The following is a 16,224-nucleotide window of genomic DNA, read 5'->3' on the forward strand; positions in this document are numbered from 1 at the left end:
CACAAAGAGTCCCAAATGAGGAATTCAAACAGACCCGCACCAAGACACACCATAATTAAAATGCCAAAGGTCAAAGACAAAGAGAGAATCTTAAAAACAGCAAGAGAAATCTAGTTACTTAAAAGCATGTCCCCATAAGAATGTCTGCTGATTTTTCAATGGAAACTTTTTAGGCCAGAAGGAACTGGCAAGAAATATTCAAAGTTATGAAAAACAAGAAACTACAACCACAAATATTCTACCCAGCAAGGCTTTCGATTAAAATGGAAGGTGGGATAAAGAGCTTCCCACATGGGAAAAAGTTTAAGGAATTCATCACCAACGAGCTAGTATTACAAGAAATGTTAAAGGGACTTCTGTAAAAAGAGAAGGAGTAAAAAAAGAAAATAGACATAACAAATACAAATAATAAAATGGCACTAACTATGTACCTATCAGTAATCACTTTTAATGGAAATGGATTAATTGCTCCAATCAAAAGACATAGGGTTGCCGAATGGATAAGAAAACAAGACCCATGCATATGCTGTCTACAAGAGACCCACTTCAGATCAAATGACACTCACAGACTGAAAGTAAAGAGGTGAAAAAAGATATTTCTTGAAAATGGAAATAAAAAAGAAGTCTATTTTATATGAGATAAAATAGACTTTAAAACAAAAATTCTAATAAAAGACAAAAAAGGGCATTACATAATGATAAAGGGATCAATAAATCAAGAGAACATAACCCTAGTAAACATATGCACACCCAACGTAGGAGAACCTACATACATTAAGCAACTATTGACTGACATTAAAGGAGAGATCAACAGTAATACACTCATAGTAGGAGACTTTAATACCTGTTGACACCAATGGACAGATCTTCCAGGCAAAGAATCAACGTGGAAACAATGGGCCTAAATGACACACTGGACTAGATGGATTTAATAGATATTTTTAGAGCATTTTACTCCAAAGCAGCAAAATATACATTCTTCTCAAGTGCACATGGAACATTTTCCAGGGTAGACCACATGTTAGGACACAAAACAAGTTTCAATAAATTTAAGGAGATTGAAATCATAACAGTCATCTTTTCTGATCACAATGGTATGAAACTAGAAATCAAGTACAAGGAAAAAATTGGAAAATACACAAACACAGGGAGGCTAAGTAACATGCTACTAAACAATGAATGGATTACTAATGAGATCAAAGAAGAAATCAAAAGATACCTAGAGACAAATGAAAATGAAAATACAGTGACTCAAAATCTATGGGACACAGCAAAAGCAGTCCTAAGAGGAAAATTCATAGCAATACAAGTCTACCTCAAGAAAGAGAAAAAGCTCATATAATCTAACCTAACACTTAAAAGAACTAGAAAAAGAACAGCAAACAAAGTGCAGAGTGAATAGAAAGAAGGAAATAATAAAGATCAGAGCAGAAATAAATAGAGTCTAGAAAAACAATACAAAATATTAATGAAACCAAGAGCTGGTTATTTGAAAAGATAAACAAAATTGACAGACCCTTATCCAGACTCACCAAGATAAATAGAAAAAGGACTCAAATAAATAAAATCAAAAATGGAAGAGGAAAAAATAACTATGGACTTCACAGAAATACAAAGGATCATAAGAAAATACTACGAGCAATTATATGCCAACAAATTGTACAGTGTGGAAGAAATGGACACATCCCTAGAAACATGCAATCTCCCATGACTGAGTCAAGAAGAAACAGAAAATCTGAACCAACCGATTACCACCAATGAAAATGAATCAGTAATCAAAAACCTCTCACAAATGTCCTGAACCAGATGGCTTCATAGGCAAATTTTACCAAACATTCAAATAAGAATTAACACCTATTATTCTCAAACTATTCCAAAAAAAATTCAAGAAGAGGGAAGGCTCCTTAACTCCTTTTATGAGCCCATCATTACCTTGATTTCAAAACTAGACAAAGACATTACACAAAAAGAAAACTATATGCTGATATCTCTTATAAACATTGATGCAAAAATCCTCAACAAAATATTAGCAAACCGAATTCAGCAATACATTAAATTCAGCAATACATGATCAAATTGGATTTATTCTTGGGATGCAAGGTTGGTACAATATCTGCAAATCAATTAATGTGATACACCACATTAACAAATTGAATGATAAAAACCATATGATCATATCAATTGATGCAGAAAAAGCATTCAACAAAATCCAGCATCCATTCATGGTAAAAATTCTCAGCAAAGTGGAATAGATGGAACATGCCTCAACATAATAAAGTCCATATATGACAGACCTACAGCTAACATCATACTCAATGGGGAAAGGCTAAAAGTGTTTTCCTTTAGACCAGGAACAATACAACGATGCCCACTTCCCCCACTCCTCTTCAACACTGTATTGGTGCCTTTGCCACAGAAGTAAGGCAAGAAAAATAAATAAAAGATATCCAGATTGGAAAGGAAGATTTAAAACTCTTGTTATTTGCTGATGACATGATACTATATGTAGAGAACCCTAAAGATTCCACCAAAAAACTGTTAGAACTGATCAGTGAATTCAGTAAAGTATCAGGTTACAAAATAAATATTCAGAAGTCAGTGGCATTTTTATACACAAATGATGAACTTTCAGAAAGACAAATTAAGAAGACAATCCTATTTACAACTGCATCAAAAACTAACCAAGGACATAAAAGACCTGTTCTCAGAAAATTATAAGCCATTGAAAAAAGAAATTGGAGAAGATATAAATAAATGGAAGCATATACTGTACTCATGGGTAGGAAGAATTAACATCATTAAAATGGCCATATTACCCAAAGCAATCTATAGATTCAGTGCAATCTCTATCAAAATACCAATGGCACTTTTCAGAGAGCTAGATCAAATAATCCTAAAATTCATATGGAACCATAAAAGACCCCAAATAGCCATAGCAATCTTGAGAAAGAACAAAGTTGGAGGTATCACTCTACCTGATATCAAATTATACTACAAGGCTACAGTAATCAAAACAGTATGGTACTGGCATAAAAACAGATATATTGATCAATGGAACAGAAAGAGATCCCAGAAATAAATCCACGCCTATCTGCTCACTTAATATACGACAAAGGAAGCAAGAATATACAGTGGGGTAAAGAAAGTCTCTTGAATAAATGGTACTGGGAAAATTGTACAGATACATGCAAAAAAAAATAAAAGAAAAAGAAACTGGACCACCTTATACCATGTACAAGAATAGACTCAAAATGGATTAAAGACTTAAATGTAAGACCCAAAACCATAAAACTTCTAGAAGAAAACATAGGCAGTAAATCTCTGATATTACTGACAGTAATTTCTTTTTGGATATATCTCCCCAGGCAAAGGAAACAAAAGAAAAAATAAACAAATGGAACTACATCAAACTAAAAACTTTTTGTATAGCAAAGGAAACCATCAACATAACAAAAAGAACGGTCTGATTGGGAGAAGATATTCAGTAATGATACATCTGATAAGTTAATATCCAAAAATGTATGAAGAACTCATACAGCTCAACAACAAAAAAACAAAACCCAATTAAAAAGTGGGCAGAATTCCTGAGCAGGGACTTCTCCAAACAGGAAATAGAAATGGCCAATAGACATGCAAAGAGATGCTCAAGGTCACTAATCATCATAGAAATGCAATGAAATGTCACCTGACACTGACCAGAATGGCTATCATCAATAAATTAAAGAACAAGTGTTGGTGAAGATGCAGAGAAAAGAGAACCCTCATACATCTTTGGTGGTATTGCAAATTGCTCCAGCTGCTATGGAAAACGGTTGGAGGTTTCTCAAAAAAATTAAAAATGGATGTACCTTTTGACCTAGCAATTGCATTTCTGAGTATGTATCCAGAAAACTAAAAAAAAAATTTCATAATGATCTATGCACCCCTTTGTTCATGGCAGCACAATTTACAATAGCCAAGATGTGGAAGTAACCTAAATGCCCATCAACAGACAATTGGATAAAGAAGTTATGGTTCATATATACAATGGAATATTACTCAGCCATGAAAAAAAAGAAATCCTACCATTTGCAACGACATAGATGGATAGATGGACCTAGAGGTTATTATACTGAGTGAAATAAGTCAGACAGAGAAAAGTAAATACCATTTGATTTCACTTATATGCGGAATCTAAGGAACAAAAAAGAAACTAATCAAAAACAGACTCATGTATATAGTGGACAATTTGGTGACAGAGGGGAAAGGGGTTTGGGGGTCTAGGAGAATAGGTGAAGGGTTAAAAAAGTAGAAATTAGTAGTTGATAGACGGTCACGGAGATGGCGAGCACAACATAGGGAATGTAGTTAGCATTAATATATTGGCAAGGTAGAAAACCAAGGAGAGAAAGAGCAATTAGGGGGATCGTTTTATAACTATATAAATGTCTAACCAATGTACTGTATACCTGAAACTAATTAAAATAAATTAATTAATTAAAAAAAAAAACTTAGCCAAAGAATATATAGTTTATTTGTAGGAGAGGTGTTATTCCAATATACTATTCTTTTACTTTTTGTCCTTGACGTTCCCACCTCTACTCTCCCAGTCTCCAGTTGAGAACTATTACTGTAGATTTGGGAGGGAAAACAGGCTTGAGAGAGATCCTTGGATCAGATTGAGAGTCTTCAAGGTATAGGAGAGAGTTGAATGGATTAGCTACCTAAGATTGTGAGTTCAGATAAATGAGCAAGACGACTGAGACCAAAGCCATTATTGAATCTCAGTTTGTTTTAAATATTAGGGATATAAAGACTTTTTATTGAACTATAATGGTTTATTTTTAGACTTATTTTTTAATACCATCAATTAATGTTCTAGTTTTTTTCATTGCAGTTAAATCTCTTAAGGAAAATATTTTCCTTATGATGAGTACAACTATCTCATTTATTTTCTTTTTAAGGTTACTAAATTCCATATATAAGTGAAACGACACAGTAAAAAAAAAAGATATTGGTGTATGTGTGTGTTGCTTTTTTTTGGTTCATGTTTTTAGGGGAATGAGGGGAATGAGAATAGTTAAATCTTTCTTGATCATATATGAATTTGAAATGATTCTGAGCTTATTTTTACTTCCTTTTATGATTAAATTGGTTTAAAAGCATACCTTTGTTTTAAAAGAAAATGATTTATACCTATTTCCAAATTACTTTAGTTTGAGTAATTCAACCAAATTTGACAGGACTGAAAAAATTGGTTGGTTTCATTTGCTACAGGTCACCTATCAGCTGTATATAATGGGGTACCAGAAGTATATTCATTAAGTCAGCAGTCCTCAACCATTTTGGTACCAGGGACTGGTGCTCCTGTGAGATCTAATGCCTGATGATCTGGTAGAACTGAGGCAGTGATGCTAGCACTGGGGAGTGGCTGCAAATACAGATGAAGTTTTGCTCACTCCCCTGCCATTCACCTTTTACTGTGCAGCCTAGTTCCTAACAGGCCTCAGACAGGTACTGGTCCACACCCCAGGGGTCAGGAACCCCTGCCTTAAGTGACCTAGTCTTCTGGTCCTATTTTGACCTACTGTCATAGATCCAAATGATTTGATGATCATATATTACAAATCTCAATTTTTTTCCTAAAGAATTTCATTGTGTATTCTAAGTTGTGCTAAATTGTGTTACTTTTTATTTGTTTTAGTTTGAAATGCTTACTGGTACACTACCATTTCAAGGTAAAGACAGAAATGAGACCATGAATATGATATTAAAGTAAGTGCGAACACTATTTTTTTTTCTTTTGGAAAAGATTTCTGGCTTTTAGTTTTGAGAAACTTGTTATGAGTTTAAATTGACACAAAGAACATTTTTCACACTGCCTTGTTCCCTTCTCCTACCAAATGGGGGACATTATTTGCCATTGTGAAAGCATTCTTTAAAATTCTTTTTGAGATTTTTAAATTTAGAAGTATGGCTAGATTGAAATTAATTTTCTAAAATCCTTTTTTCCAGAGCAAAACTTGGAATGCCTCAGTTTCTTAGTGCTGAAGCACAAAGTCTTCTAAGGATGTTATTCAAAAGGAATCCAGCAAATAGATTGGGTATTGTTTATTTTGTTAGCTTTTCTAACAATATACTGTGTGCTTTGGGAGCAGCATAATTATAACTGTTTTTTTGGCTTAAGTTCCTTTATTGCTGCTATATATTTATGTCTAGAACTTTGCATTTTGTATATACAAAGATTCCCATAAATTCTGTTAGGTCTTTGATTAAAACAATGGAGTTGTGTAGTTATTCAGTACTTCTATTTAATATATGTTATTATGTACATCATATGGATTACCTCTTTTGCAATAATTCACAGAATTGTATAGGTAACCCTTATAGATGTCCAAAGATAATTATTTTGCCTTCCCAATGTTTTTCAAAGTAAATACTATGTTTCCATAATGTCTCCTTAATAGCCACTTTCTGGTAGCCTTTCCCTGGATCCAAATGTAATCCTATCATCCTGTTTATGTCCTTATGTTAAAATTTCAATGTCATTTTACTATGTTGTACTTTTTAATTTGGCATGTAGCTATAAGGCCATAAGTTGAATTATAAAGAAAAGAATATGTACTTAAATTTTAATATTATAATAAATATAATTTTGACTTGGTTTGGAAGGCGTTTCAGTATTTCATGATATTCTGTGTGCTTTAATATGAATATCACTCAATGTTTATCATATTAAATTTAAAGAACCAATTAATAAAATATTAGATGAGAAATCACAAACTTCTCACTGCAAGGAGTCTATGAAATGTGTGTACTCCTCTTTATAAGTAACAGTCTGAAAGCGAGGTATAAAGATTTAAAAAAATCATACCAGTAAAAAAGTCTTTCCATTTTTATAGGTTCAGAAGGAGTTGAGGAAATCAAAGGACATCTTTTTTTTGCAAATATTGACTGGAATGTAAGTTCAGTAGAAAGTTTGTTCTGAGTAACTTTAATATGAACAAAAGCTGAAGAGTATATGATAGTATATGGACTTTGTTGATAAACAATCCATTTATTTTATATTTAATTTGAGAATTTTTTATTGAGGCAACGTTGGTTTATAACATAGAAGCTTCAGGTGTGCGACATTATAATTCAATATCTGTATACACTATAGTATGCTCGCCATCGAAAGTCTAGTTTCCGTCACCATATAATTGACCCCCTTTACCCATTTTACCCAACCCCTACTCCCCTTACCCTCTGGTAACCACCAGTCTGTTATCTGTATCTATGAGTTTGTTGTTTTGTTTGTTCATTTGTTTCTTTTTTGTTTTATATTCCACATGGGAGTGAAATCATAACGGTTTTTGTCCTTTTCCATCTGACTTATGTCACTTTGTGTAACACCCTTAAGATTCATCACTGTTATTGCAAATTCATCCACATATCTTCTGGTTCAAGGTAATTGGCATGATACGTTACACCTGTAAATAAAAATACCTTAATCCAGTAGGTGCGTGGATGATATTTAGCAAATTTTTGTTTCTCATTTGTTTGACTCATTAAGTATAGTTAATATTCTCCCCTATTCTAGGTTGTATGATATGGAAGAAAGGGAAAAAGGGATGAATGATATGACAGATTCTTATAGAAAATGAATTCTAAAGAATCTGAGGTGTTGTTTAATTTCAAATGGTTCTTTGTCATGTATTAGGACAAATGAAAATTTTTAAGGAGTAAATATCTTTTTACAGGCATTTCACTAAATTTAGAGAGTACATGGAAACAAACTTGTGAAGTTCTATCATGTATAGATTTTTTTTTAAGTTGCAATTCCTAGACTAATGAGCTTTTCTTAGAAAAACTAACTTTTTGTTGTTCATTTTACAAAACAGCTTTATGTATTTTATGTACTATTAATCATCATGGGTAAACATTTCCAATTATCTAGTTCTGATTTTGGCATTTAAAATTTTTTCTAAAGTAAAAGTCTCTGGATTTCTAGGGCAGAGATAGAAAGTCACCATTCACTAATCAAATCGTTATTCTGGCAACATTTTGATTTATTTTTTGTAAGCCAGTGGTGTTAATACCCTAAGAAGTCACTCAATTGATGTTTTATTTGTCTTTCATAAACATATAAATTGTAGGAAGTTATAGTAAGGAAGATTACATTTTTGAATTCTGCAATAAGAGCCCTACACAGTGCCTTTAATGCATATTTTCAAGTGAAATATATAGTTAGCGAAGATAGTCTAATTATTACTTTTTAAATCCCTGAGTGTTGTTAGTTATTTCTCCATGGTAACATTGCAACATATTCTATATGGTTATTTTACCAGTGAAAATTCAAGCCAGTTTTTGATATCCAAAACCAACATCATTATTCCTTGTGAATACAACCTGTGGCATCACTGTTGTTTCCTGGTGTCACTTTTTGTACATTATCTCTCAGATTTTTAGAATTTGGTTAACAAGTTATCTGAGGCTTGTTGAAGTTACATTTATGAAATTGTGATTCTTCTGTTAAGTACTGTGAATATTATCTTCTGCTAATATGTTTTTGTATTATCCTATTGCTTCTAGAAATTATATAAAAAAGAAGTTCAACCTCCTTTCAAACCTGCTTCTGGAAAACCAGATGATACTTTTTGTTTTGATCCTGAATTTACTGCAAAAACACCTAAAGGTAATGCACGCTTATGTATAACATCAAGGCTTTTCTTCAGTTAGATGGTTAAAAAATAAACTAGCTTCCTAGTAAAAACTAAAAGAATTATAAGTTTCCAGAGGGTTAGTTTGCCCTCTATGGAAGTATGGATCCTATATACAGCATTACTTGGGCACCTTTCAAGTAGAGACTTTAAATGGGAAATATTTATCAGAAAAGCAGGGACTACAACAAAGGGTGAAAGTTTTTTGGGGGGCTGTTTTATCTTAAAAGTCCTTTGACATGCTAATGCATTAGGGAGTAGTGGGTAGGAAATAAGACATGAGATACATCACTCGGACTCTTACAGTTTAGAATTTAATGAGGTTTACTTTTAGTGGCATGTTTCCTACGTTCATTCAGATATTGAATACTTATAATGTACTGAGCAGTGAAGGTACAGAAATGAACAGAACAGACAAAAATTACAATCCACATGAAGCTTGCATAGTAGTGTGGGGAGACGGATAATATACAATTACTCAAATATATAATATAGTATGTCTGATGTTAACATTTAATGGTTTCCTTTTTATTAAAAAAATGATGATTTTATATCATAGAAGTCTGTGTACTTCTAACTAAATATAATTATTTGAACATTAGATTCTCCTGGTTTGCCGGCCAGTGCTAATGCTCATCAACTCTTCAAAGGATTCAGCTTTGTTGCAACTTCGATTGCAGAAGAATATAAAATCACTCCTATCACAGGTTCAAATGTATTACCAATTATCCAGGTAAATTCCACTTAATCAGATTATTTAGTTTAGAGATAATTATTTCTTTCAGTTATTTCTAATGGATTTACAATAATTTTAAGTGATTTTTAACTTCTTTATTTATCTCTGTGTATAATAATGAATTAATGATGTTTTCATATGTTTTGAAATAAAGCAGATGGTAGTAACCTTTAATTATATTGATATAATTTCTTTTGGAAAGAAAATGTAATGATGAAGTATAAGCTAGTTGATTTATTGTGTTGGCTTTAGGGATCTAGAAAGCCTACAGTTTAGGATCAGCTTAGATCTGCTTAAGCCATTTATAAATACTGATAAAACTTTTCTAGAATGAATTTTAAATGTAAGATGAATGTATATTTAGGAGAAAAGATAAAAATGCAAAAAATATTTCATTCCTCTTAGTATTTTATTTTTTCAAAAACAGATAAATGGAAATGCTGCACAATTTGGTGAAGCATATGAATTGAAAGAGGACATTGGTGTTGGCTCCTATTCTGTTTGTAAGCGATGCATACATACAGCTACCAACATGGAATTAGCAGTGAAGGTATTGTCCCTGAGCCTAACATTTTTTGTTTTATATATGTAAGTTAAATGAGAAGTTAACTGATAGACATTTCTCAGTGGAGCTAGTGGAGATTACAGAGATTATAATAAGGACGAACTCTTAAGATGTAATATTTTCATTTTGAATTTCTTTCCAAGACTTTTTCTGGAGAAACAGTGTATTTCATGAATGTCTTGCTTTTGAATAGTTTTATTTTAAGGTAGTATGTTAAGACTGAGCAACTGTGACAATTACTTTTACATTTGGATCAAATTATCAGTACATTTTCAGTTAAGTGGAACATGATGTTAAAGGAAGTGATCTTTTATTGCTAAGTTTCAGTTATAGGAAATTTTTAAATGTTAAAATAATATGAGACAAACATCATTCTTGAGTTTTTAAGTATTTACTTAAAAATATAACCAAATTTAAAATATATCATTCATTTTTAAACAAAAAAGTAAATTGTCTATGAGATTGTTCTTGTCTTATTTCTTAGATCATTGACAAAAGTAAGAGAGACCCCTCAGAAGAAATTGAAATTTTGATGCGCTATGGACAACACCCCAACATTATCACTCTAAAGGATGTAGGTATTTAAAATATAAGCTAACTCAAAGCTAAGCTAATGAAGTTATGACTTGGCACTTTATTTCCTTATTGAAACTTTTTATGTCTATGATATATTTACTGTCATGCAACAAAAATCTAAAGACTTAAATTTGCTACTTCAATTATTTTTCCCCTATTATTCTGTATTCCTACCCTTCTTACAGAATGTAAGAAAGGAACTATGATGGTTGGTAAATGAGAGTGTCCTGATTACTTGAATATAGTCTGGATAATTAACTAGTTAACATTATAACTAGCACCATTTATTATTCTGTAGTACTATAAATATAGAAGTTATAGGAGAGTGGGAATCTGCAAAGTTCTAGAAGATTTACTTTCTTGACTACAGAAATTGGCTGTTGCATTATGGATTTTTTTCGAGTGAAATAATATTACTCTATAGTTTCATAAAATAAACATATAACTCAAATTAATAAATGTTATTGAATGCTCACTCTTCATATAAGAAAGTAATGCTCTTTTCTCTTTAGAGAAGGCAGACAAATCAGCCTTCACATCAATGAGTTTGTTTTGGATAATATGATATGCCTTTTGATTAGTAATCTTTAAACAGTAGTTTACATCCATCTGTCTGTCTGTCTGTCTGTCTGTCTACCTACCTATCTATCTCACAAGCCCTGAGTGAAAGAGTATACACATTTTTATTATTTATTCTCCTTGATATAGTATTTGAATTCAACAGATATTTAAGACACCATGTCAGATAATGGACTATGGAGAGGATATTGAAAAACTAATAATATATTTACTGCCAGAAGGACGCTTACTATTATAGGGAAGAGAAGTGTCTATAATATAGTCAAAAATGAGGTAGATGCCATTTGAGTGGCACAGAATTTTATTTTCCCATTTATATCCCTTCATGAAGTATAACATACAACTTTAAAAGTTAATAAAATTATAGGTTTAACATGGTCTCACAGGACTGTGTAAGAAGTTGTTTAGCCAGTTTAATCTTCAGTATAGCCTGTACTATATTAACAATAAAGAAATAATGTCTTTTTTTTAACACTAGAGGTTCACTAGAAAAGCAAAATAAATATAATTTAACCATTTCAGAATTGTAATTATAATTAATAACATTTTAAACATATGTTCTTTTTTAGGTTTATGATGATGGTAGATATGTTTATCTTGTTACGGATTTGATGAAAGGAGGAGAGCTACTTGACCGTATTCTCAAACAAAAGTGTTTCTCAGAACGGGAAGCTAGTGATGTACTGTTTGTAATAACTAAGACAGTTGACTATCTTCATTGTCAAGGAGTAAGTTGTAGATATATTCTTCCCTTCAATTCTGGGACTTATATCTTCATAAAATTATATATAGGGCGTGCCACCTAAAATGAATTACTTTTTCTATCACATATATTTTATAGAGAATATCCTATTAAAACTCATAATGTAGCGAAGGTTATAGATTTAGAAAATTGGATAATACTTTATTAAGTATCTTCACCCTGCTGTTGGCCCTGATTTAATAGCATATTAGTTTTAAAAGTGGTTTGGATTATATAAATGTATCTAACCTTGACTTTGAAATTATTAAACCTAATCAAACTTAAAAGTGAAACATAAAAGAATTATTCAAGGACATGTTGTGAATATTATTCAAATTAGATGATACCTAACATATAAAGTTCTGGCAATAAGAGGACTGTATATCTTGACACTTGCCAACCCCTCTTCTAAATACAGTAAGAAATTTGGATTCTAAACATTTGAAGTATTAATATATTAAAATTTGTAGTGGAGGAGCAGGCCTATTATTTTGCTTGCTGTCTCTTCATAAAGAAAGCAAATGTTATTTAAAAAGGTCAATTTTTATTATATATAGCTATACAAGGAAAAAAGGGTACAAATAATTCAAAAACTTAAGTTCGAATCAGTTGTAATAGTGGATATGTACCTACATAAGTATTATCAGTAAAAAAAAAAAAAAATGGACAGCTTAGAATTGGCACAGTGAAAATTCTACATGAGCCCTTTTTTTAATTAAGAAAAATAACCCAGTACTCAGTTTTGTGTGAGGTTTAATAGAGTACATTTTTCAATATTTTGAAATATAAATTTTATAATGGTAAAGGAGTAGTTTTATTATAATTTAATTCCTTGATTGTCTTTGTCAACGCTCTCTAAAGGACGACCAGAATTTTTGAGAGGAGGAAAATGATAAGCATCTTTTGTTTAGTTTATTAGTTTGGAAACATTCAGTTTCTTACATCAATTAAATAAATTAATGACAGAGATTCATTGAGTATTTTTATATCCCCGGCATTCTAAAAGATGTTGCAGATTCAGATATGAGTGAGACTTGGTCCTTGTCTTTAAAGAGTTTTCAGTGTAGTAAACTGCTGATTAAAGATGGGACTAGATTAAATGAAATGGATACTATCAGTAGGAAAATCATCATATAGAGAATTTCAGAATATTTTTCATTTCTCACATTTGATCTGGTTCTTATTTATTGTTTCTATTTTTTTTTGTTGTTGAGAGTTTCACGCATTGAAAGCATGTTGTTTACTTCATTGAATGGTTATAATAGGTACTTTACTTTTTTAATTTATATTTAGTCTTGTGAATTTTGAATAATATATTCTTGTTGAGATAAATAATCAACACATAACAGTGTATAAGTTTAAGGTGTACAACATGTTGATTTCATACATTTATATACTGCAATATAATTTCCACCATAGCATTAGCTAGCACCTCCATCACATCACATATAATAATAGCCACTTTAAAAATCCTTGTTTGTTAGGTCCAATGTGGTTCATCTTGGAATCTGAACAGATTGATTTTCTTTTTTTCTTGAAAATGTGTTCTATTTTCTTGGTCCTTTGTATATCAGATAATTTTAGATTGTATACTACACATTTGAGTATTGAGTTATGGAGATTTTTTCTGTTATTTTTCTCCAATTATTATTGTTGTTTTTCTGTTTGTTGTTTTAATAGATAATTTTCTTGGCAGTGTTTTCACTGAAAACTCTGCTTTTTGGGTAGCAGCTTTGGTCTCTGTATCTTTTGTCTTTTTTTAATTAAAAATTATTGAGGCGACATTGATCATCAAAATCCAATAAGTTTCAAGTGTACAATTCAACAATATGTCGTGTATATATTGCATTACGTGTTCACCACCCTTCTGTCACCACATATTTGACCCATTTTACCCCTATCTACTTCCCCCTTCTTCTCTTCCCTCTTTTGTCTTTATATGATGTACTTTGAGCCTCTTCTACACATTTTTGATTTAGGGGTCAATTCTGGCTCTTTCCTTTATAGTATCCCTCCACTCAGCTTTCATGGTTTCCCAGCATCTCTTTTCTGGTACTCCAGGCCAGAAAGACTGTGGGCTTTTCCACATGTGTCTTCACCACTATGTGCCATAGGGACTGTGCTTAACCCTAGCCTAAAAGCCATTCATATAACTCCCCATATCCCTTCCTTCAACCAAGTGTGTACTCTCCACCAGAGTCTGTCTGCTTCTGTTCACTCTCCAGTACCTTCAGGTAGTCGAGTTTTGTATTATGTTCAGGTTTTATAGTTGCTTACTGTGAAGAGGGGCATATTGAGTAGGGTCTTAGTTCATTATAACCAGAAGTGGATCTGATAAATGAGTTTTGATACTTTTGAGATTGGAAGTGGCTAAAAAAATTGGTGGCTTGAATAGAAACTGGAGCATCTATCTGAGAGAGATAATTCCTTCTGTATCCTTCAAGCTCTCAAGGCTATCAAGGTTGGAGAAAGCATCATTTTCAAAATTGTATAATTAAAGTTCCTTTTCCTGGAAATAAATTAACTTTAAATGTTATATTTCTAGACATTTATTTAGCTCTAGAAATGTAATTATTTTTTCTCTTTTGTGTTCAAGATTGTTCATCGTGATCTTAAACCTAGTAATATTTTATACATGGATGAATCAGCCAGTGCAGACTGCATTAGGATCTGTGATTTTGGGTTTGCAAAACAACTTCGAGGCGAAAATGGACTTCTCTTAACTCCGTGCTACACTGCAAACTTTGTAGCACCTGAGGTATTCTTTAGAACTTCAATTTTTTGCCTTTCACTCTTTTCCTTTAGTTCAATGTATATGATGACATGTATATGTTATGGTAGGTAGGTAAAATCTGAGTTATTTTGTCCATTCTCAACTATAAAGCTCTTTAAATAAGTGAATCTCTGATAACCCCTAATATAAATATTCAAACTAGGAACCAGCATCTGAAACCAACCTTAATGTAATAATCAAACTATTCTATTCTGTTGGTTATGTACTCGTTTCAGAATCATACCCTTTTAAGTCTGGGAGAGAGAGTAGAGATAACTCTACTTTTAGCATATTAAATATTATAAATGAGGAAAATGAGGTTTAATGTACCTAAATGACATTTTTAAGACTCAGCTATTAATAACAAAACCAAGATGGATTTCCAGATATTTTGATTTGTGATGAACATGAGGTAATTTATATTGTTTAGCATTATATATAACATGTAAGGGCAGCGCCATCCCTGATTGTTTTAGAATCTTAATTCCTGGAGAAAATGCTTCACAGGGGTTTTTATAAGCAATGAAGTTTTTCTTGGCAAATAATACTCATATGTAGATCTTAAAGGGAAGAGTCAGTAATGGTGAGGCTGGGGAGGTTAAGGGGTAAAGATTTCACAGTTAGCAAGCTACAGATAGCCAGTTCTGATCATGAGGATGGGAGTTTTGATAGTAGAAACTCCCATAGCAATTGAAAATATGGTTGATAAAAGAATGAATCGAGAATGGCATTGGTCACATAGATTCTTTTTAAGTTTTGTTTGTAAGTCAGGAACTGTTTTTATATGTTATGAATAATGTCATGTGAATTATCATATGTTCAGTACAAATCAAAATACAAAAAAATCTTTAGGTTTGAGAAATTGAAATCTCTAAGTTAGAGAGGAAGAATAAAATAATTTGAGGATGAATTCCTATCTCATGTGCATGTTTTCCGATTTTATTTTTATATCAAATACTAGCCCTTTCAGGATAATATGGCATATCAGATTAACATGAGCCATTTGTATTTAAATATCAATAAATCTGTATTTTATTGTAGCTATTAGAAAAGGAAATAATATTTCTAATGAAAATAGAAATGTAGAAAATAGAAAAATGTTTTTCTAAAGAAAAATTCCCATATTAAAATTTATTAAATCTTTAAGATGTTGATGTTGAGGAAGAAGCATAACACCTACTTTACAAGGTTTTTGTGATGAGATTTGCCCTCTAAGAAATTATGTACATATCCAGAGAATGTGCTTTTATCTATATTTTAATTAAATTCATAGAATAATAAATGTACAAATTTTTATCAAACTAAAATATATAGAAACTACATTTCCTCTAAAAATTAGAATGCATGCATTACCCAAGAAGGGATTATTGTACTGTCCCTAGGTGTGAGAGATATAACTTAGACATTAAAAAATTAGCCTTTCTCGGACATTTCAATGGTTTTATAGGATAGGAAGACAGAATATTTGAGATTAGGGCTCTTCTATTAAATATAGGATATATAATCATCATAAATATTCTAACATGTTTGTGCAGTAGACAGAAGAATACAGAATAACCATCTCAATACCCA

At 31.6% G+C, this 16,224-nt stretch overlaps 1 protein-coding gene across 1 annotated transcript in view; it reads left to right on the forward strand.

Annotated features, from left to right (window-relative positions):
* Positions 1-16,224, forward strand: part of RPS6KA6 (ribosomal protein S6 kinase A6) — a 124,481-nt gene that overhangs the window by 86,953 nt on the left and 21,304 nt on the right. The window contains exons 10-18 of the mRNA XM_039870225.1: positions 5,684-5,754; positions 5,995-6,083; positions 6,882-6,940; positions 8,554-8,656; positions 9,284-9,414; positions 9,845-9,967; positions 10,467-10,556; positions 11,707-11,865; positions 14,476-14,637. Coding sequence (XP_039726159.1) covers positions 5,684-5,754; positions 5,995-6,083; positions 6,882-6,940; positions 8,554-8,656; positions 9,284-9,414; positions 9,845-9,967; positions 10,467-10,556; positions 11,707-11,865; positions 14,476-14,637 — 987 coding nt within the window. The remainder of the gene's footprint in view (positions 1-5,683; positions 5,755-5,994; positions 6,084-6,881; positions 6,941-8,553; positions 8,657-9,283; positions 9,415-9,844; positions 9,968-10,466; positions 10,557-11,706; positions 11,866-14,475; positions 14,638-16,224) is intronic.

The sequence above is a fragment of the Pteropus medius genome, unplaced genomic scaffold (genome assembly GCF_902729225.1).
Source record: "Pteropus medius unplaced genomic scaffold, Ma_sr-lr_union100, whole genome shotgun sequence".
In the NCBI taxonomy this organism is placed as follows: domain Eukaryota; kingdom Metazoa; phylum Chordata; class Mammalia; order Chiroptera; family Pteropodidae; genus Pteropus; species Pteropus medius.